This window comes from Aythya ferina, assembly GCF_964211825.1.
Source record: "Aythya ferina genome assembly, chromosome: 1".
NCBI lineage: Eukaryota > Metazoa > Chordata > Aves > Anseriformes > Anatidae > Aythya > Aythya ferina.
This window is the reverse complement of record NC_140296.1, coordinates 168,605,802-168,622,446: the sequence shown is the minus strand read 5'-3', so window position 1 is coordinate 168,622,446 and position 16,645 is coordinate 168,605,802. Positions and strand designations below refer to the sequence as shown.

The following is a 16,645-nucleotide window of genomic DNA, read 5'->3' as shown; positions in this document are numbered from 1 at the left end:
GCGGCGGCCGCGGGCCCGGCGGGCGGGCGGGGAGGCGGGAGGCGGGGGGGGTCCCCCCGCCTCCCGCCTCCCCGCCCGCCCGCCGGGCCCGCGGCCGCCCCCGCTCGCACGGCGAGGCGGGCAGGGCCCGTGTCTGCTCGGCGGGCAAGGCTGGGGCGGCGTCAGCGGGAGCGCGGTGCCGGCTGCAGGGCTTTAAAGCAGCGCGTGAGCCGCGATGCTACCACAGACAGCGGCGCGGCGGCGGCGGCCGCAGCAGCTCCCCCGAGCCGAGCGCCCCGCGGCTGCCGGCGCTCCCCATGGCGGCGTCCAGCGCCATCTTCCTCCTCCTCGCCCTCCTCCTCCTCTTCCTCGCCTCGTGCCCGCAGCGGGGGGCGAGGGGCAGCGGGCAGCGGCCGCGGGGCTGCCCGGCGCCGTGCCGCTGCGAGCAGGAGGGCATGCTGCTCCGGGCAGACTGCTCCGACATGGGGCTCACGGCCGTGCCCGCGGACCTCAGCGCCTTCACCTCCTACCTGTAAGTGGCGGCGGGACCGGCACGGGGACGGGGGCTGCTGGGGGGCGATCAGGTCCGCGGGGACGTTGTCTGCACCTTGGCTTCCAGGGCTGCTGCCGGTGTCCTCGTTAACGCGGCTGCCCTCGGGCAGGTGGCCGGGCCCCATAACCCGGAGCCGCAGCCCGAGCCCGAGCCGGAGCCGGAGCCGCAGCCCGGGCTCAGCCGCCGAGCGCCCGCCGTGAGGGCATCGCCACCAGTGTATTCCGGTTAATACCGAAATACACGCACATATCCTTCTTTTTGAGAAGGGTCAGCCCTCAGGCTCTCTCGGCTGTGTGCGCTGGAAGTGCGGGTGCCGAGTATTGCGGTGGTCTCCGTGCGTGTCCCGCGGTTCGCTGGTGGAAGGCTTCTCCTCCCCGTCCCGCAGGCTGCGGGTCGGGAGGTGTCCATCCATCTGTCCGTCCGTCCATCCGTCCGTCTGTCCATCATCTGTCCATCTGTCCGTCGGGTTTGGCTTGCTGTTGACATCCTCGCTCCTATGGTTACTGTCAGGATGGCTGCACAGGACCGTGTGCCTGCGGGACTGGGGGGATAATTCCCTCTCACGCCTCCTGATTCTTCAGGGGACGTAAACCACGGCACATCTGAGGGGGCAGATGGAAGGAAACTAGAAATGGCCTTCCTAGGAGAAGGGCAAACGTGACAACGTCGGCAAGGTAGAAATAAAACGCCGCCAATAAAATATAAGTAGTAAGCATACGTTAGGGGAGAGCTTAGCTCAGAGGAAATAGCGGTGGTTTAGAGGGAGGACGTGCAGCTGAAAGGCTTTTCTGAATATTGTACACATAAATACCACTTCGAAATTTATCTTAATAAAACCAATTTTAGCTTAGTTTTTGCTGAGCGTTTCAAAGTCAAAGCCATTAATAATGTTTAAACTCCATGTAATTTAAAGACCACTTATAGAAGAGCAGAGCTTTGGCTACACACAATAAAAATACAGATTAAGATACGTACAGAATTCACCACTGATTTCTAACGTATCAGGTGAGGATTTGGAGTACGCACAAGACACAACACTTTCCAGTGCTTTGGAAAGTTGTAACCAGACAGATAGGTACTGAACATATAAAGGCATACTTAACCTGTACACATCCCGTGTCAAGTAGATGCCCAAATTTCATTATTGCTTGGAGGAATGCTAAAACTGGAAAAACTTTTGAGGGTCTACTGCTTGACTGTTTTATGAAGAAAAAGAGAACATAAATATGCACAGTGAAGTCAAAATACCACTGGTGTGGACTTCTGCTCTTCAAAAGCTATATTCCTCCAGCAACCTGCTTCTAAGCAGGACTCCAATCTGGTCCACACTTTTATTTTTAAATCCTCTTGTCCTTCAGCAAGGGAATGACTTACTCCAGTCAAGAATTCTGTGCTGTTCCATAACGAGCACCCTGAAGTGTAAAAACTCCACGGCAGGACAGGCAGACTTTTAAATGACCAAGACTGCATATATGCAGTGTAATAGTCTAGTGGGTTAAAGACTGGTGCATCCAAATTTACCAGGCTGTTATTCTTGGATTGATTAATTATTGCCTAATTATGCAGAGCTGTAGCTCTTGCCCGCCTTCCGTAAAGAGCTGTCAAGTCTCATTTTCTGTAGATGGCTAAGCAATGGCAAATCTTAAAACATGGCTGCTTGTTACAGAGATGTTTCCCTCCTTGAGGTTGGTAGTGGCCAACCAACTCTTTTTCTTTTTTTTTTCTGGTTTTGAGTTTGTTTTCTTTTCCCAGCAAAACAGAAATGTCTTTTTGCGCTGTGACTATTTATGTTTTAGAACAAAGTGGGAGATGAAAACCGTTTTAAACACATGGACTCGCTTTCCAGCAAAGAACATCTTCTCTAGTAGATTCTCTTCTTGTACAGTATATACATCTGGCCAAAAACTGTCTGTAGTATTACCTTGTGTTTAGTTTGTTTTTAAATATAGGTTGTTTTTTTTTTTTTTTTTTTTTTTCTGAATTTCTGTCATTCTTATCTTATCTGAGGCACCTGCATAGAAAACAAAAAGATAAATGATAACTTGGTGTCCACTGGAAATTGTGTGAAATTTTGAAATGCCGAGACCATTAAAGTTTGTTTGATGTTGGGACAAATGTGCACAGATCATGATATATCATAGTGGCTATATTCCATGTGTTTCGTATGAAGGTGCTCTTGCAGCAGAGCTAAATGTAGTCTACAGCTGGACCTGTTACATGCTTTTGCACTGTCATTTAAAGTTGCAATTCTTGCTCCCTCATCAAAAAAAACTTTTTTTTTTTTTTTTTTTTTTTTAATGATTAGGAATCTACTGCCATGAACTGTTAGAGTTTTTAAAAACAGACAAGGAGAATCCAGTAGTTTCTTTCTGTTTCTTCTTCATTTACTTTTAGGCTAAGTAGTGTACTCAGTGTATGTAATGCAATTCCTGGTGGCATTAATGTGAATTCCGTGTGCTGTTGAAGGGCAGCACCGAGTCTCTGTTTCAAATTAAGAACTTGTCACTTTCCTCTCAGTACACAGTGAAAGGAAGAAGGCAGGATCTACAAGTCTTTGGTACATGGGATCCTCATTAATTCTCAAACTAAGCCTGTGAGATAGTGAAGTATTGTTACCAGTTATTGTCATGTGGAAAACTGAGGCAAAGAAGGGCTTGCTCAAAGTTATGGGTAATGTTTATGGCAAAGCCAGTAATTAAAGCCAGAATGCCTTATCCCAGCTCCATTCTTTCACCACAGGCTCAACCTACTTCTTCTAAATATATGCTCATTAAAAATAGTGTAAAATCTGCCAACTCCTGCTTAAGAATATCTAGTATGACAAGCATAAAAAAATCTTTTCATATGTCATGTGGTGACAATACAGATGATAGCTCTTAAAGATTTTGAGGATCTTCGTTATGTGCCTGGATTGCACAGAAATGAAAATGTATCACAAATGCAAATGCCATCTAACAGCTCAGATGCAATGCTCTTTGTGATCAAAACTTTTAAATGAGGAGACTAACATGAAAACCTTAAGAGGAATATTTTATAATGTTACCGTCTTGGATTGACATAGATATGTGTGCATACGTGTATAATTATTGCTACGGTACGTTGCCTTTTCCATTATGGTTTACTTAATGAACTATTCTGGGATAAGTGTTAGTTACATTTTAAAAGGTTTGAGTACATTGTAAATAGGCGTAGTAACATTTTGAAAAATATGATTCATATAATTTGCCATTCTTCGTAGGAATAGCTTGTTAAAAACATCCTTTTCAAAACTATGGTAACATTGATAGTATTACAATGAAGTCTATGAAGAGGAAATTAACTGCATATTAGAAGTTTTATAACATAGTCCTCAAATAAATTTTGGCCTTCTGCTTCTTTCATTTCCATAATACTTTTTTGATAATAATTGTTCCTGTAAATGCTTGAGGGTGTCTGAAAGTGTTTAAGGGTACTTAGCAGAAAAAAATGACAAAGACTTTTGGAAAAACAAAACTTAGTTCTCGAAGGTAAAAAAGCACCTTCCCGTAAATTATCTGCACTTCTGAAATGAGACATTAGTTGTTTCTGTGCCAGAAGTACCCAAAAACTTGAAGACTAACTCTTTGGGGGTAAATCTGCACTATTTTAGTCATTCTCATTTCACAGTGCAGGCTCAAGTTTTGTCTGCCTCTTCATCAAAAACACTGTGAGAATGACTGCAGTGTCTCGAAGAGATCTTTTAGCGAGGCATCTTCTTATGCAGAAGGAAGCTTTACGAAGTCTCTTACAACTTCCAGATCCCTTGACAATGTTTAGGTGTTAGGTAGCTAGTAAAATGTTTGCTTTTTCTTAAAAAGCACTTCTTTACATAGCTACAAACCTTATAAACTATTTTTTTTTCTTTTCTAGTTGAAATAAATTAAATGTTTGCCATGTGGTTTCAGTTAATAACCTGAGTCTCGTCCCAGTTGTGGATGAAGATGAATCCAGATTCTGGGGTTAGAAATCAGTGTTACATCCCCTCTTTGAGAAGACCACGGGGTATTTCCTCTCTGCTCATGGCAATAATAGGTGTATAGAGGTAAATGGTACACATAGATAAGTTAGAGGTGCATAAAAACTAAAAAACTAACAGACTATTGAAAGTTCATGTTCGCCAGCTTTCAAGGGGTTTGCTTTAAATTTCAAAACATAATACATCAACTCAAAGTTAGTTTATTTGTGGAAAAAATTGATTCAAATTGCCTTTTAGAAGAGAATGTCACTCTTCCCACTTGAGACTAGAGTGCCAAAAATAACTTTACGCTGCCTTCTAAAGAGCCCTGTGCTGCTCAGGAGGGGGAAAAAGGACTCGTGCTACCTCTCTCCTGGGTAACATTTGCTGTGTGGAAATGCTGCATAAATTGCCAGGGGAAAGGGAGCTGTCTTTGAGCTGGAAGAATACAAGGAGCTGGCAGGGTGAAGGCACCTTCCATTTGGTTTGGTATCTGAAGTGCAGAGGACAATTGGCCGGGCAGAGGGAGCCCGACTCCAGCTGGGAACGCGTGCACTGGGCTGACCTTCCCAGCCAGCATGCCAGCGGAGATTAGGCTTTCCTCAAGTGCTCCCTTGTTAACCCAGTCTTCTCTCCAACGTCATTTGTCTTTTAAACATTGAAAATTGCTACCAGTTTTGCCGTCCCGATTGCTTGCTTTTATTCTGTGTCTGTTGGCCAAAGATAATATTTCATCTTCATGGGCTGCTTTTGTAATTCTCGATCGGTCACTTGAATGGTCTCGATTAATACAATTTACAGTATTTTCCCTCACTTGCTTGCTTGAACTGTCCAGCAGATCTGATTCTTTTCCCAGTAAAATCATGGTAAATAAGGTGTGGTTCCTTTGGCTCTGAGTAAGCCGGCTGAGGGCAGAACACGATGTGGTGTTTTTGACATACGAAAACAGCTTTAGACTGGAGCTAGAAGAAAATACACTAACGTCTTTAAAAAAAAACGAGACGTGATCAAAGCATGCTTGCTCCTCAGAGACTTAGCAATTCATGTGGCAAATCCCTGTGCTGCACGCCCTGCGCCGTTTGCTGGGAAGACCTGAGCAACGTCTGTGCAGTTTTACTGATCAGATGTGAGAAGGTTAATACCTGGAGAGCTATAAAAGAAAGAAATGTATTCGGGGGAGGCCTGAGATGATGTTACTGTTGTTTGCTGAAGGAGTGCTACCCTCTTCTTTCTCATGGAATGGAAGTTTAAGTGAAAACTTTGCAGAACTAAGACGATGAATGTCTTATACTATATATGATAGTAACTGATGGTACCCCCGGCTTTAGACCCAAGAAGCATGCTTTTTGTGTTTGTTTTTTGTTTGTTTGTTTGTTTGTTTTCCTAAAAGCCTATGGACAACAGGTTGAATTTCTGATTTTTGAATTAGAGACATTGAAACAAGTATTAAAGCAGCAGGACCCACTCAGAAAAAGCATCCTGGAGTGCCTTTGCAGTTTGAAGGAGAGAAACCCATCAGCTGCTGCTCAGAGAGAAGCGAGCGCTCTGGCCAGGAGAGCATTAAACTAGGTACAAGCAACACCTTGAACTCCAAGCAGGAAAAAAACAGGATAGCACTGCAGATCCCCAGGAACTGTATAGGATGTCCCCAGCTTGATAAGGCCCTTGCTGAGGCACCTTCCAGTTTTATGATTTGGCCGTGGTTTATTACATTCTTTTAGCTGTGAGCTTTAGGTTTTGGAGGCAGTGGCTGCAGCACTAACTTCCATCTCGGAAAAGAGAAGCTGTACTTTCCTGGCTAGACAGTGTTGCAAAAATAGTTATTTTGAAGTGTAGTGTTCTCCAATAGTGATAATTATAATAATCAGCCCCTCCCAAATTAAGATTTTATTGGTAACAAATGGGCTCTTAGTTTGGGCCCAATTGTATGATTTGGCTCCCATCCTGCAAATACTTATCCAGATACTTAACTTAGTGTCAGGAGTGGTTCCACTGAAATCACATGTGCAAATGTTTGCAGGAGCAAGGCCTTGTGTAATTTTAAAATAATTGTCCCCTTCCCCAAATACAAACTCATTTGTGTGGAATAGTTCCAGTATGATGTTCTGCCATGCAGTCTCTTTGCACAGCCCGATGCATTATGTATACCATAAATTGTTTGAAAGCCTTTATTTCAATTTTTTTTTGGAAGTCTTATGTAAAATGTGTGTTTAGTTTAATCTAGAAAGCACCATCTTTCAACATTGTTATGTAATTGCAAGTAATTTTAGGGACATGTTTTTGATAAAAATTGCTGAAACATTTTGCATCGTAGTATTTCAAGAAAGGCAGGAGGGTTTCTGGCAGGAGATACCATACTGGTGTGGGTACTGGGTAGGTAGGTAGGTAGACACCTTCTAACAACGTGCCCAAAATCTATCAGTGGGTTGCAATACAGACAAGTGCTGCTCCCCCTCGGGAAAATCTCTTGCAGACACTTGAATAAATGCTTTCTTTTGTGTTGATAGTAACCACGTTTATTAATGTTACCTAAGTATTAGCTGGTTAAGTAACACAGAAGTGTTTGGTGGATAGGAGCTTAATTTGTATAATGATTGCGTATAGACTTAACCCTTTAGTCTTACTTCTTGTGTGTGTGCTTTTGTATATATATAACTTTTTCCATAAAAACCATACAATAATGTGTTCATGCTGTTCATGAAGGGGATGTGGAGGGTAGAAAAGTAAAGATCATGTTTAGCACTAGTTGTTTAGTACTAGTATGCTCCATTTTCTTCATGTTTTTTTGCTGTTAGTTCATTTTCCAAACCCTTCGGTGTACTTTGCTTGAGGATGAAACAGTTACAGCACCAGTGTTGGACAGAAATAAAATTTCCCTAGCTCTTGTTTCTGCAGCAGTAGGCATCTTACGATGCCAGTTGTACCATGCCTTCTGGATCCTGTGATAATATAAATGCTAGTCTAAGTGAATGAGAGAACAGATGCGAGATGATGTCAGCATTAAGAGAAGTGTAGCTGCACTGATTTGGCATTCGCTGAGTTTGTAAATGAGTCTCTGTGTACCCTGAGGGGAGAAGTAGGTCATAACTGGCAAAGGAAACAAGATAAGGCAGAGCTCTCCCTCACCCATCTCCGAGCGTTACCTGTTCTAAGCCACCTTGATGAGTAACTTGCCTTTGGGTCTTTTATCCCTGATCAGTTTGGCGTGGAGGCTGCCTCGGAAATTAAATCTTTCTCCTGGTGGTCTTGCACATGATGAGGTTACAGATTATGCATGTGGTAGGGGGCAGGTGAGGTTGTCCAGTGTCCAGAAATGAGATTCATCCTCACAAAGGTGTCGAAACCAAAGCTTCTGCAATGCCCTGCTGCACAGAGGTTGCCAGTTTGGAAGCACGAGTGAAGGGCAAGAACTGCTTCTGAGAACAGGGACAGTGATCGGATAGGGATAGCCAGGATCCAGGTAGTGATTGAAGAATAATAATAATAAAATAATAAATAAATAAATAAATAAATAAATAAAAACAGAACCTTTGGGTTTTGCTCGTGGATACAGTAATGAAGCAATTTACAACTTGAAGGAATTGGTGCAACCGTTGTGTAGTCTTACTTTATGGAATGGTAGAGACAAGCACCTACATCTGAGTTTAACCAATTTGGTAGTGACTGATAAAATGCTGGAGATCTGTAGATTAAAAACACTTAATGAGGTGCTAATTATGAGTATGGCATGGTAAAATAAGGTGAAAATTCCAAGTTTTTTTTTTTCTTTTTTTTTCTCTTCATATGGATGTACGTCTGCCTTGCAGTTTGGATCATGGCTGCTGCCTACATGGGCTGAACTCAGTGGTATGTAAGGTTCTTACTGGAACAGGTAAAATCCACACAGGCGCCTGAAAGCAATATTTGACCTGCTGACAAGAACGTACAGGATCCATATGCTTGGTGCAGTGTGGAAGCATTGCCTGCACTCATGCTGAAGTCGTACAAAGACAACGATTTGGAAGAGGGCCAAAAGAAGTGCAGGTTCAACCCTGTGGCCTGACAAGGGTCTCTGGAAGTGAATTGCAATCCTGTGGAATCCCCTGCATAAAGCTTCAATGTATGGAAGCTTAACCTGCAACAAGCACACACAATTTCAGAAGGATTAACAGAGGAGTTCAAAGTGCATTGTGAGGAGAGCAGGTAGCCTGGGAGTCTGTATCAGCGCCATAGAGTACTGAAATGTGGCTCTCAGCAGGCACCTCAGCCAATTTCAAACCCTCAGGAGAGGTGGCAGTAATGCAAATAACAGTTTCCATTTGTGCCAGGACTCTGCAGTAAGACTTTGTAGGGTACAGTTTCCTTGGCATAGGTATTACCAGAAAAGTGTGTGACTAACTGGCCTTGATGGAGATAACACCTAATTATATTTGCGATGGGGTGAAGAGCATAAGTTTGCAGTACTGATATTGTGTTTTGTTTTTTTTTTTGTTTGCTTTGTTTTGTTTTTTAATTGAGTGTGGAGCACAGTGAAAGTGTAATTGGGAGCAAAATAAGGTGCTCACATGGTGTTATTTAGGCCAGCACTGACAAAGGACAATGTGAAAGCTCATGATCCTGGGAATAGCATCTGGAAAGGCTTTAAGTTTCCCAGCATATGGAGACTACACATCTGACCTGTTGCCTGTACATACGTGGAGTAGTGTGAACTGCTGAGTGCCACGACATTGCTTCCTTCTGGCTAAGGTAGGAGATGTGAAAAGAAAGGGCAGGACAAGCATCTTGGAACATCCTGTCTGTCTGAAGGCCAGAGACAGCATGGCCTGTAGCTGAACAGATTACTGAAATCTTGAAGCAGATGTCTTTACAGTAAAATAAATGTTTACTGAATACTGATAAGGGGAAAAACTTTAATCTGGAATAGAAAAAGCCATTGTATAGAAGCAGATACTTGTGGAAGAATACTATCATGGAAGCGTGGCAGTATTTCGTGGGTTATTTGGATGGAATATTTATAATAAATCATTAGAGGGAGTGGAGAAAAAAGGCACAGTGCCAGATTAATCTCTGCATGTCCCTCCATGTGTGCAAGTCAATACTTATGCCAGGAAAGACTTCAGGTAGTTTTTTGCTCTGCGTATACTAACAGAACTAGCTTGATTCTGTGGAACCGGTGCTGCTAAAATAAATTCAGTCTGAAAAATTCAAAGTCTTTAGAAAAGCATTGGTTAATGTAATTAAAATGAAGTATTAATTTCAGTTTTAATTTGCCAGCTCTTGAAGGAAAAAACTTTTAATGTGTTATTACTGTGCAGGATCTTTCTGAAATAAATAAAAGTCAAAATTGTTTTTATGAAAATAAAAAATATTTTAATCATGCAGCCAAGTGATCATTGCTGTGTCATTTGTGTCAGGATGTGGACTCTGCCGGGAGAGTTGTATTGTATCAGAGTTGTGGTCAACTGCACAGACTTTCCAGCAGTTGGAGGAAGGTGGGGTTTTCTTTTATTTTCCAGTATTTTTCTTGTTGTGAAAAACACAGCAGATTTTTTTTTTTTGAAGATGCTTACATAGCACTGTGATATATTGGTTATATCTATCATAGACAGATACCATCCCACCAAATAGAGTTATCAAAATCACATTTGTCCTCGTATTAATGCCTCAGCTGTTCTCCCTTCAATGGCTGTCTCCGGTCAATCTGTGAAGAATCCTGTAAACCTGAAGCCAGATGTGGCCTGTTTTCTACATTTATCATCAATCATGGCTATAGCGTCTCACAGGCGTGTAGCTCTATGTTTCTGCCTGCCTGACCATGGGGCACTGCTGTATGAGCATCAGATTTCACAAGGAATTTGCAATATCCAGATTCACTGCATGGTGTTATTTACAGTGTTATATCTCTGGGTGGGAAGTATACAGGGATATGCTGTGTGCTTTCAACATGCTCTTAGATTAATCTATGCTGATAAGGGTTTGTAAAACTTAATTATGAACCAGTTCATTTCCCATTGAAGCTAAAACTGCAACTTCTTAGGATCATATGGATCAAGCTCCTGGCACGGCCCAGTTAGTTTTATTATAGAGCATTCTGTTGGGTCACGGCAAGCCTAATCTAAAGCAAATTATTCACTCTTTATCCAAGTATCACCGTATGTTGAGTACACAAACAGATTTGTTTTTCATATTTGGCAAATGAATAATTGCCTGAGAACACAATGAGAGTAATTAATGGTAAATTATATTCATTAGTGGTTTTGTTTATCTCAGCACAGAGGGCTTCCATTAAAAGTGTTTGCAGCTTTCCAAAGGCAGCAGTGAGGTGGTTGCTCAAAAATATATACTGATCGAGGTTAGACTGTAAGAAAATAAGCACTCTGTGTGCCATCATGGAACAGTATGAACCTGGTAAATGTCTGGATGTCGTGGCCACAGGAGAAAAACAGAAAAACATTTAAAAAAATACTCCTTGGCAGCAAATCATGATGTCTCTATTCTTTGGGCCGGTAATATCATTAGTAACATTAAAGGGAAATGAAAGACACGTAACAGTGTGAAACAAAATCAGACAAGGGATAAGCCTCCTATTTGTTCCCTGGCTATAACAGAGTACGGTTTATCAGAAGCGATTCCAGCAATGAAACCATTTAGTAATCTATCATTTATTACCAAGTTCAGACATTAATCTGGGTGTCCCTCTCTGCTGTCGAGTCCATCACAAGGAGACGCCTTGGACCAGCACTCCCCAGCGTGGCTCCTCAGAAGATGGCTGTCTGACAAAGCGACGGGTGCGTTTGCTTGCTGTTTGACTCGTGGAGCAGCTCCTGGCTTCTTAGGCAAACCGAGGTGTTCAAAGTGTGACAGGCAAGCTCCTGCACCAGTCCACTTGGGTGCAATTACCGCAGGCCTGTTGCTACTGCCGCGACCTCGGGTGCACTTGGGGAACACATGGTGCGGGCCTGTGTAAGCTGACCCGAGAGGAGCAGCCCAGGGCTGCGCCAGGTGGGGAGGATGACACACAACAAAGGGATCTCAACATTTTTCTTTATGCACCATGGCAGCATTATTGATGGAGCTGAAATGTGAGGTGGAATTTTGCAGGAGTTACAGTAAGGAAGAGGCTTTGAAGTTGCATACTAAGATTATTCTACAGGGATGTTTCAGAGCATATCATTCTTGAGTATTTAATGATGTCATTTATATATGTATTTCTCTTCTACTTAAAATAGCTTTGAATAGTTTGTCATAAGCCATGGCAGATACAAAGAAATAACTTCACTGTGCACAGGGACTGATCTCAGTGCATGGGGATCTAACTGTGGAGAAAGAACAACATTCAGGTATTCAAGTTCAGTCTTTCCTTCCACGTCATAACCTATCTGAATAGATAATGCAGCTCAAGTAAAATCAGAAGTTTCATTTGCTGTCAATAATTTTAATTTATTTAATATTCATAATCTTGTTGACAGGATTGTCTCTAACCATCAGATTTAGAAAAATTTTGTAATTATATGTTCTGATAGGCAAGGTGATGGTTGGGCTTTACTGCTGTTTTCTGCTGGCATGGGATCATACACTAAAAATTGTTACAAAAGCAGGCAGAGCACAAATTGCATTAACATAGTACATTGAGTATTAACGTAAGACACAGTATTGATGGATAAAAATTCAAACTAGACAAAGAAAAGTACAATTAGGCCATGGAATAATGTCTTTAACATGTAACATTGTAACATTGAATAGCTCTGTAGTTTTTGTAAAATAAATAAATAAACAACACTTAACATTGTAGGGAAACAAATCTGAGATGTCAGCATGTAAGCATATACATGAGGCTGAGTAATATTCTGTAGTGAGTACATGACGTTCTGAAATGAATGCAAGATTGATTTTAATACCAGTTCTGTACCTCTTGCTGCTCTTGCGGTATTTCACAGAGCACATGATGCAGTTCACTTTGAAAGATGCTGATTAGGACCAGTTTCATAAGGGATACTGGAGCAGAATTTTTGCTGCTTCTAAAAACCAGGTTTGGCAAGGACAGCTAGAGGTTTCTTTTGCCATTTTAAAGTATTTTTCACTGTAGGTTACTTAGGACAGCAACACATTTTACAAAGAAAGTAGGAAATGCCTACGGCTGTTTTTCAGAAAAGCAGTCAGCTCACAGCTATCCCGGGAGCTACTCCACTCTTTGGAGCTGTCAAGGAGAAACATGAGGGACTTCCATTGGCTTCTGAGGAGGCTTTGCCATATACTGCTGCCAGCCTGCCCCTGAGAGGGATGGTTACTTAGAGGCACGTGAGCTGCATCCACACTGATCCCCAGCTGGGAGAAGTCTGAAGCAGTTCCTGAGTTCTGTTAAAAATGATCAGGATCTGCCTCATCCATTGATTTAGTTCTGTAGTAGAAATCATTGCCTTTCCCTTGATCTTAAAAGACTTGCATCTGTACTTTTAAACTGTCAATACATAGATGACCTGACAACATAGCTACAAGCTTTGCTAGTTCCAGATAAATGTCTCCAGTAGAATGATTGGATTCATTATACATACTGTTGCCTGCTTTCTGGAGACAAACAAATGCAGCATGATGCAAATGTTTGCTTCTTCGGGTTAATTGCTGTGGCTGCAATGCAGAAGCTCTGCACAAAAGCTCATAAATTCTTATCCTCAATATATAGTGTAAAACGCACAAAGATATAGAAATCAGTGTAATTTTTCTTAGTATCTGAATCTTTAATTCTGTTGAAGTAGAAATACTTTTATAGATTAAATTTTCCCTTAGATACCAAGGTATCTTATATTCATGGGAGTTAGGCAGTTACATACTTTCAGATAGAGGTGCAGACCTAGCTATTTTGTGTTTGGAAGGAAAGAGAGATCATGATGTACTTGGTGTGACACAGGTAATCCAAATACGGGGACTGTTACCTCCCTGTTATCTGCTCAATGCCTGATCTATTCCTAGTAAGCCTGTGTTCACTCTCTGCATCTGTAAGCACCTATACTGCTTTTAAGACCTCTATCCTTACCATCTTTAAGCTATTAAAGTAAGAAAGAGATGACATGCAATGGAAAGCTAATAGCTTATTCAAACTTCTCAGCTTACTATCCTAGGTCTAGGAAGAGATTTTTGTAAGATTTTTCTAGCTGTTGTGTCTGAAGCGTATTTCTTACTTTTTAAGACATTAGCTGATAAGATGAAAATTGCGTATCAGAAGATTAGTTCTTTTGCAAGTTGCAGTTGGTAGAATACAGAAATATATTTGTGTGCTTGTATGTGGGCTGGGAAAGAGGTTCTGGCAAATATTTATTTTTACATTAGTTTTTATATTCTATATCATTTAAAGGTGCCTGACAGTCTCTTGGAGATCTGCAAACTTATACACCTACATTGCTTAAAGGCAAGAGCGTGACTGTACGTGTACAGGCAGTGGATAATAAGACAGCTGTCTAAATTTGATCCTCAGATCACTGATTAGTTTTCTGTCATGTTCCTAGGTCCGTCCTCATGTGAAAGTATATACTTTCAAATAAATGTGAAAATTGAATTGTCTAGTTATCCTAGTGAACTGTGTAAGCTCTGGTAACAGAGAGTCAAATTATTAAATTCTACAAATTATAAAGCAATTAAATGGGGAAAATCAGCGCTGAATTATTAGGCAAGCTGTATTTTTAAAGGGATCAGACCAAGATGATTAAATCTGTATCTCATTCTAACAGTTGCCACACCTAGCTGTTTTGGAAGATATTTAACTACTGCTACCTTTTAAGTAAGAACAAATCCCTGTGTCCCATGGTATTTTAATATACTTGTGAATATTCGTATTCATGAGAGCATACTGATCCATCATAAATACTGTCAAAATATTAATCTCAGCTGTCCCAAGACAATAGTTTTTTACAGCTACAAATACAGTGGTTTTTAAAGTGTTTGTTTTTTGTTTTTTGTTTTTTTTTCATGGTTAAATATTGATAGCGTTATTATCACAGGAACCTGTTACTAAGAGGATTGTTTCTCATTTTGAAGAGTATATATAGGTATAGTTTGACAATCCTTTTCATCTTCTCTCTAAACAAAACAGTCAATCTTTTTTATCCTCTTATAGTAATATTTTTTTAAATTCTTTCAAGTAAGTATTCTCAACTATAGTGGTTATTCAATGAATACCTGGTGGTTAGCTGTTTGTTTGTTTGTTTGTTTCCCAATTCTTTTCTCACCAAAATGAAGAAAAAATACGGTAATCCAAAATCACCTCAGTTGCAGAGGTGTGACTGAGAGCCAGTTTTGGACTTTGCAATAACTGCTGTGCCTGAAAGGGTAACAGGATAAGGATGGAGTGGACATATTGGGTTTGGCCCAAAGATTGTACTTGAGGGGTAACTCATCAAATGCTATAGCAGTGATGGTTTAGTGAACAGGATGGGAGAGTGTAGGAGAAGCCTGATTTATATGCTTTATTTTCTGGTATGTTTTATCTCTACACTTTCTCTTCTGGTTCTGTCAGGATAGAATCTCCTCATACAAAAGCATGAGAAATGAAAATACACTTATTTTCAAGCTGAGAAGAGTAACAGATTTAGGACTTGCTAGATCTGAGGAAAAACAATTTAATAGGAGAGGTGTTCCACCAAAAGTGTACTTCCAAGGTGCCAGCATGTGTTAAGACTCCCAACACTCACAGCTCAAGCTGCTAATTTCAGTTTGCAGGGCAGAGCACTGGGAAAAGCACTGGCTTTCTGCAGCTGAATGCATTGAGGAGGAGCCACTTTCCTTTGCTAGTTGAGCTTCTAAATGCACAGAATTGGAAGAAGATAAAGTTCAGAATTTTCTGGAAGATTGGATAGAAAACTCAGAAAAAATGTGGTTCCACATTAAGAGTTTCTCAGCAAGAAAGACAGTTTAAGATTTTCATGTTGCTTTCCTTCATGCCAAGCCAGTTGTTCCCACCCTCCTGCTCTAGGCTTCATCTCCTTTGGCTGTGCCGACTTAGCTCTTTGTTGGGCTGCGCTCCCAAGCAGATCTGTGAAATAATCTGGTTTAAAAAGAAACACATTTTTGGTCTTTGGAAGATACATCTCTCATTTCACTGATCAGTTTTAGAATGTAGCTGCAGAAATGGCCAAACCAGTGGAGCTGAAGGGACAGGGACAACCAAGGGGAGAATGGTCAGCTGCCAAAGAGGAGTGGAAAACTCTTCAAGTACTCTTGTACCATTGCAGTTTCCAATGTGTGTAGTTGATAAACAGCTTTTTGTAAAAAAAATAAAATAAAATAAAATCATTGTAGGTGCTTGTAATAGGCACAATATAAATTCTTCAGTCTATTCCAAATGAGTCTAGAATTAAGCAAAACCTGAAGAACAGAGTTAAACATACACAGAGCCTATGAGTTGGTTTACATGAGTAGAGAGAGAACTTTTCACCCAGCCATAGCTCTATTAAAACAATCACAGAGCAGGTCTTGAATTTGTGAGTCAAATAAATACGAAGTTTATACACCAAATAATATCTAAATAATAACTGGAAAGACATCCCTTCCCCTCCATAAAGATGTTCCCAGAGGTAAAACGTTTTGTTCACTTAATGGCAAACTTCACCCAAGATACATATATCATTGGCCCAGAGACCACACAAGCCTATGAATGAAAGAAAACTCATCAAATATGAAGGTACAGTTGAAAATATCACCTTACTCTGAAATAGCTATGAAATACATCATCCAGAATAGAACTACAACAAATTACTAGCAACAGGACTCTAATGATTATTATAACTCTGTGGAGAGCAGTATGGCTTGTGTCTATATACTTGACATCTTTTTACAAGCATAATTTCATTCCTTTTGACACTGTGGCACTGTTATGATGCAATAACAGGCAAAAAGCATTTTAGTAAGTGGCTACAGCAGCCAATTTCAAATATATTTGCTGTTTTTACCTTATTCTCTATGCAGAAAAAGAATATTCTCTTGCACCTCCCAGCTGCCATTGCTTGTTTTGAAAATCAAGCCAAATTCTGTCTTTTGTATGCATTCCCAACCAATGTTCACCAAGTAAAACATCTAAAAATAAGGCAGTCACTTTTACTAGGCCATCATCTTACATGTCTCTGGTTGCCCAGAGAAGCTGTGGATGCCCCATCCTTGGAGTTGTTCATGGC

The 16,645-nt window shown here is 41.1% G+C and overlaps 1 protein-coding gene across 2 annotated transcripts in view; it reads left to right on the top strand.

Moving 5' to 3' along the window:
- The first annotated feature begins 258 nt into the window (after positions 1 to 258).
- LGR5 (leucine rich repeat containing G protein-coupled receptor 5) overlaps positions 259 to 16,645 on the top strand; it is a 90,896-nt gene continuing 74,509 nt past the window's right edge. For both annotated transcript variants that reach the window (XM_084506786.1, XM_084506785.1), the window contains exon 1: positions 259 to 511. In XM_084506786.1, coding sequence (XP_084362912.1) covers positions 297 to 511 — 215 coding nt within the window. In that variant the 5' untranslated portion in view covers positions 259 to 296. The remainder of the gene's footprint in view (positions 512 to 16,645) is intronic.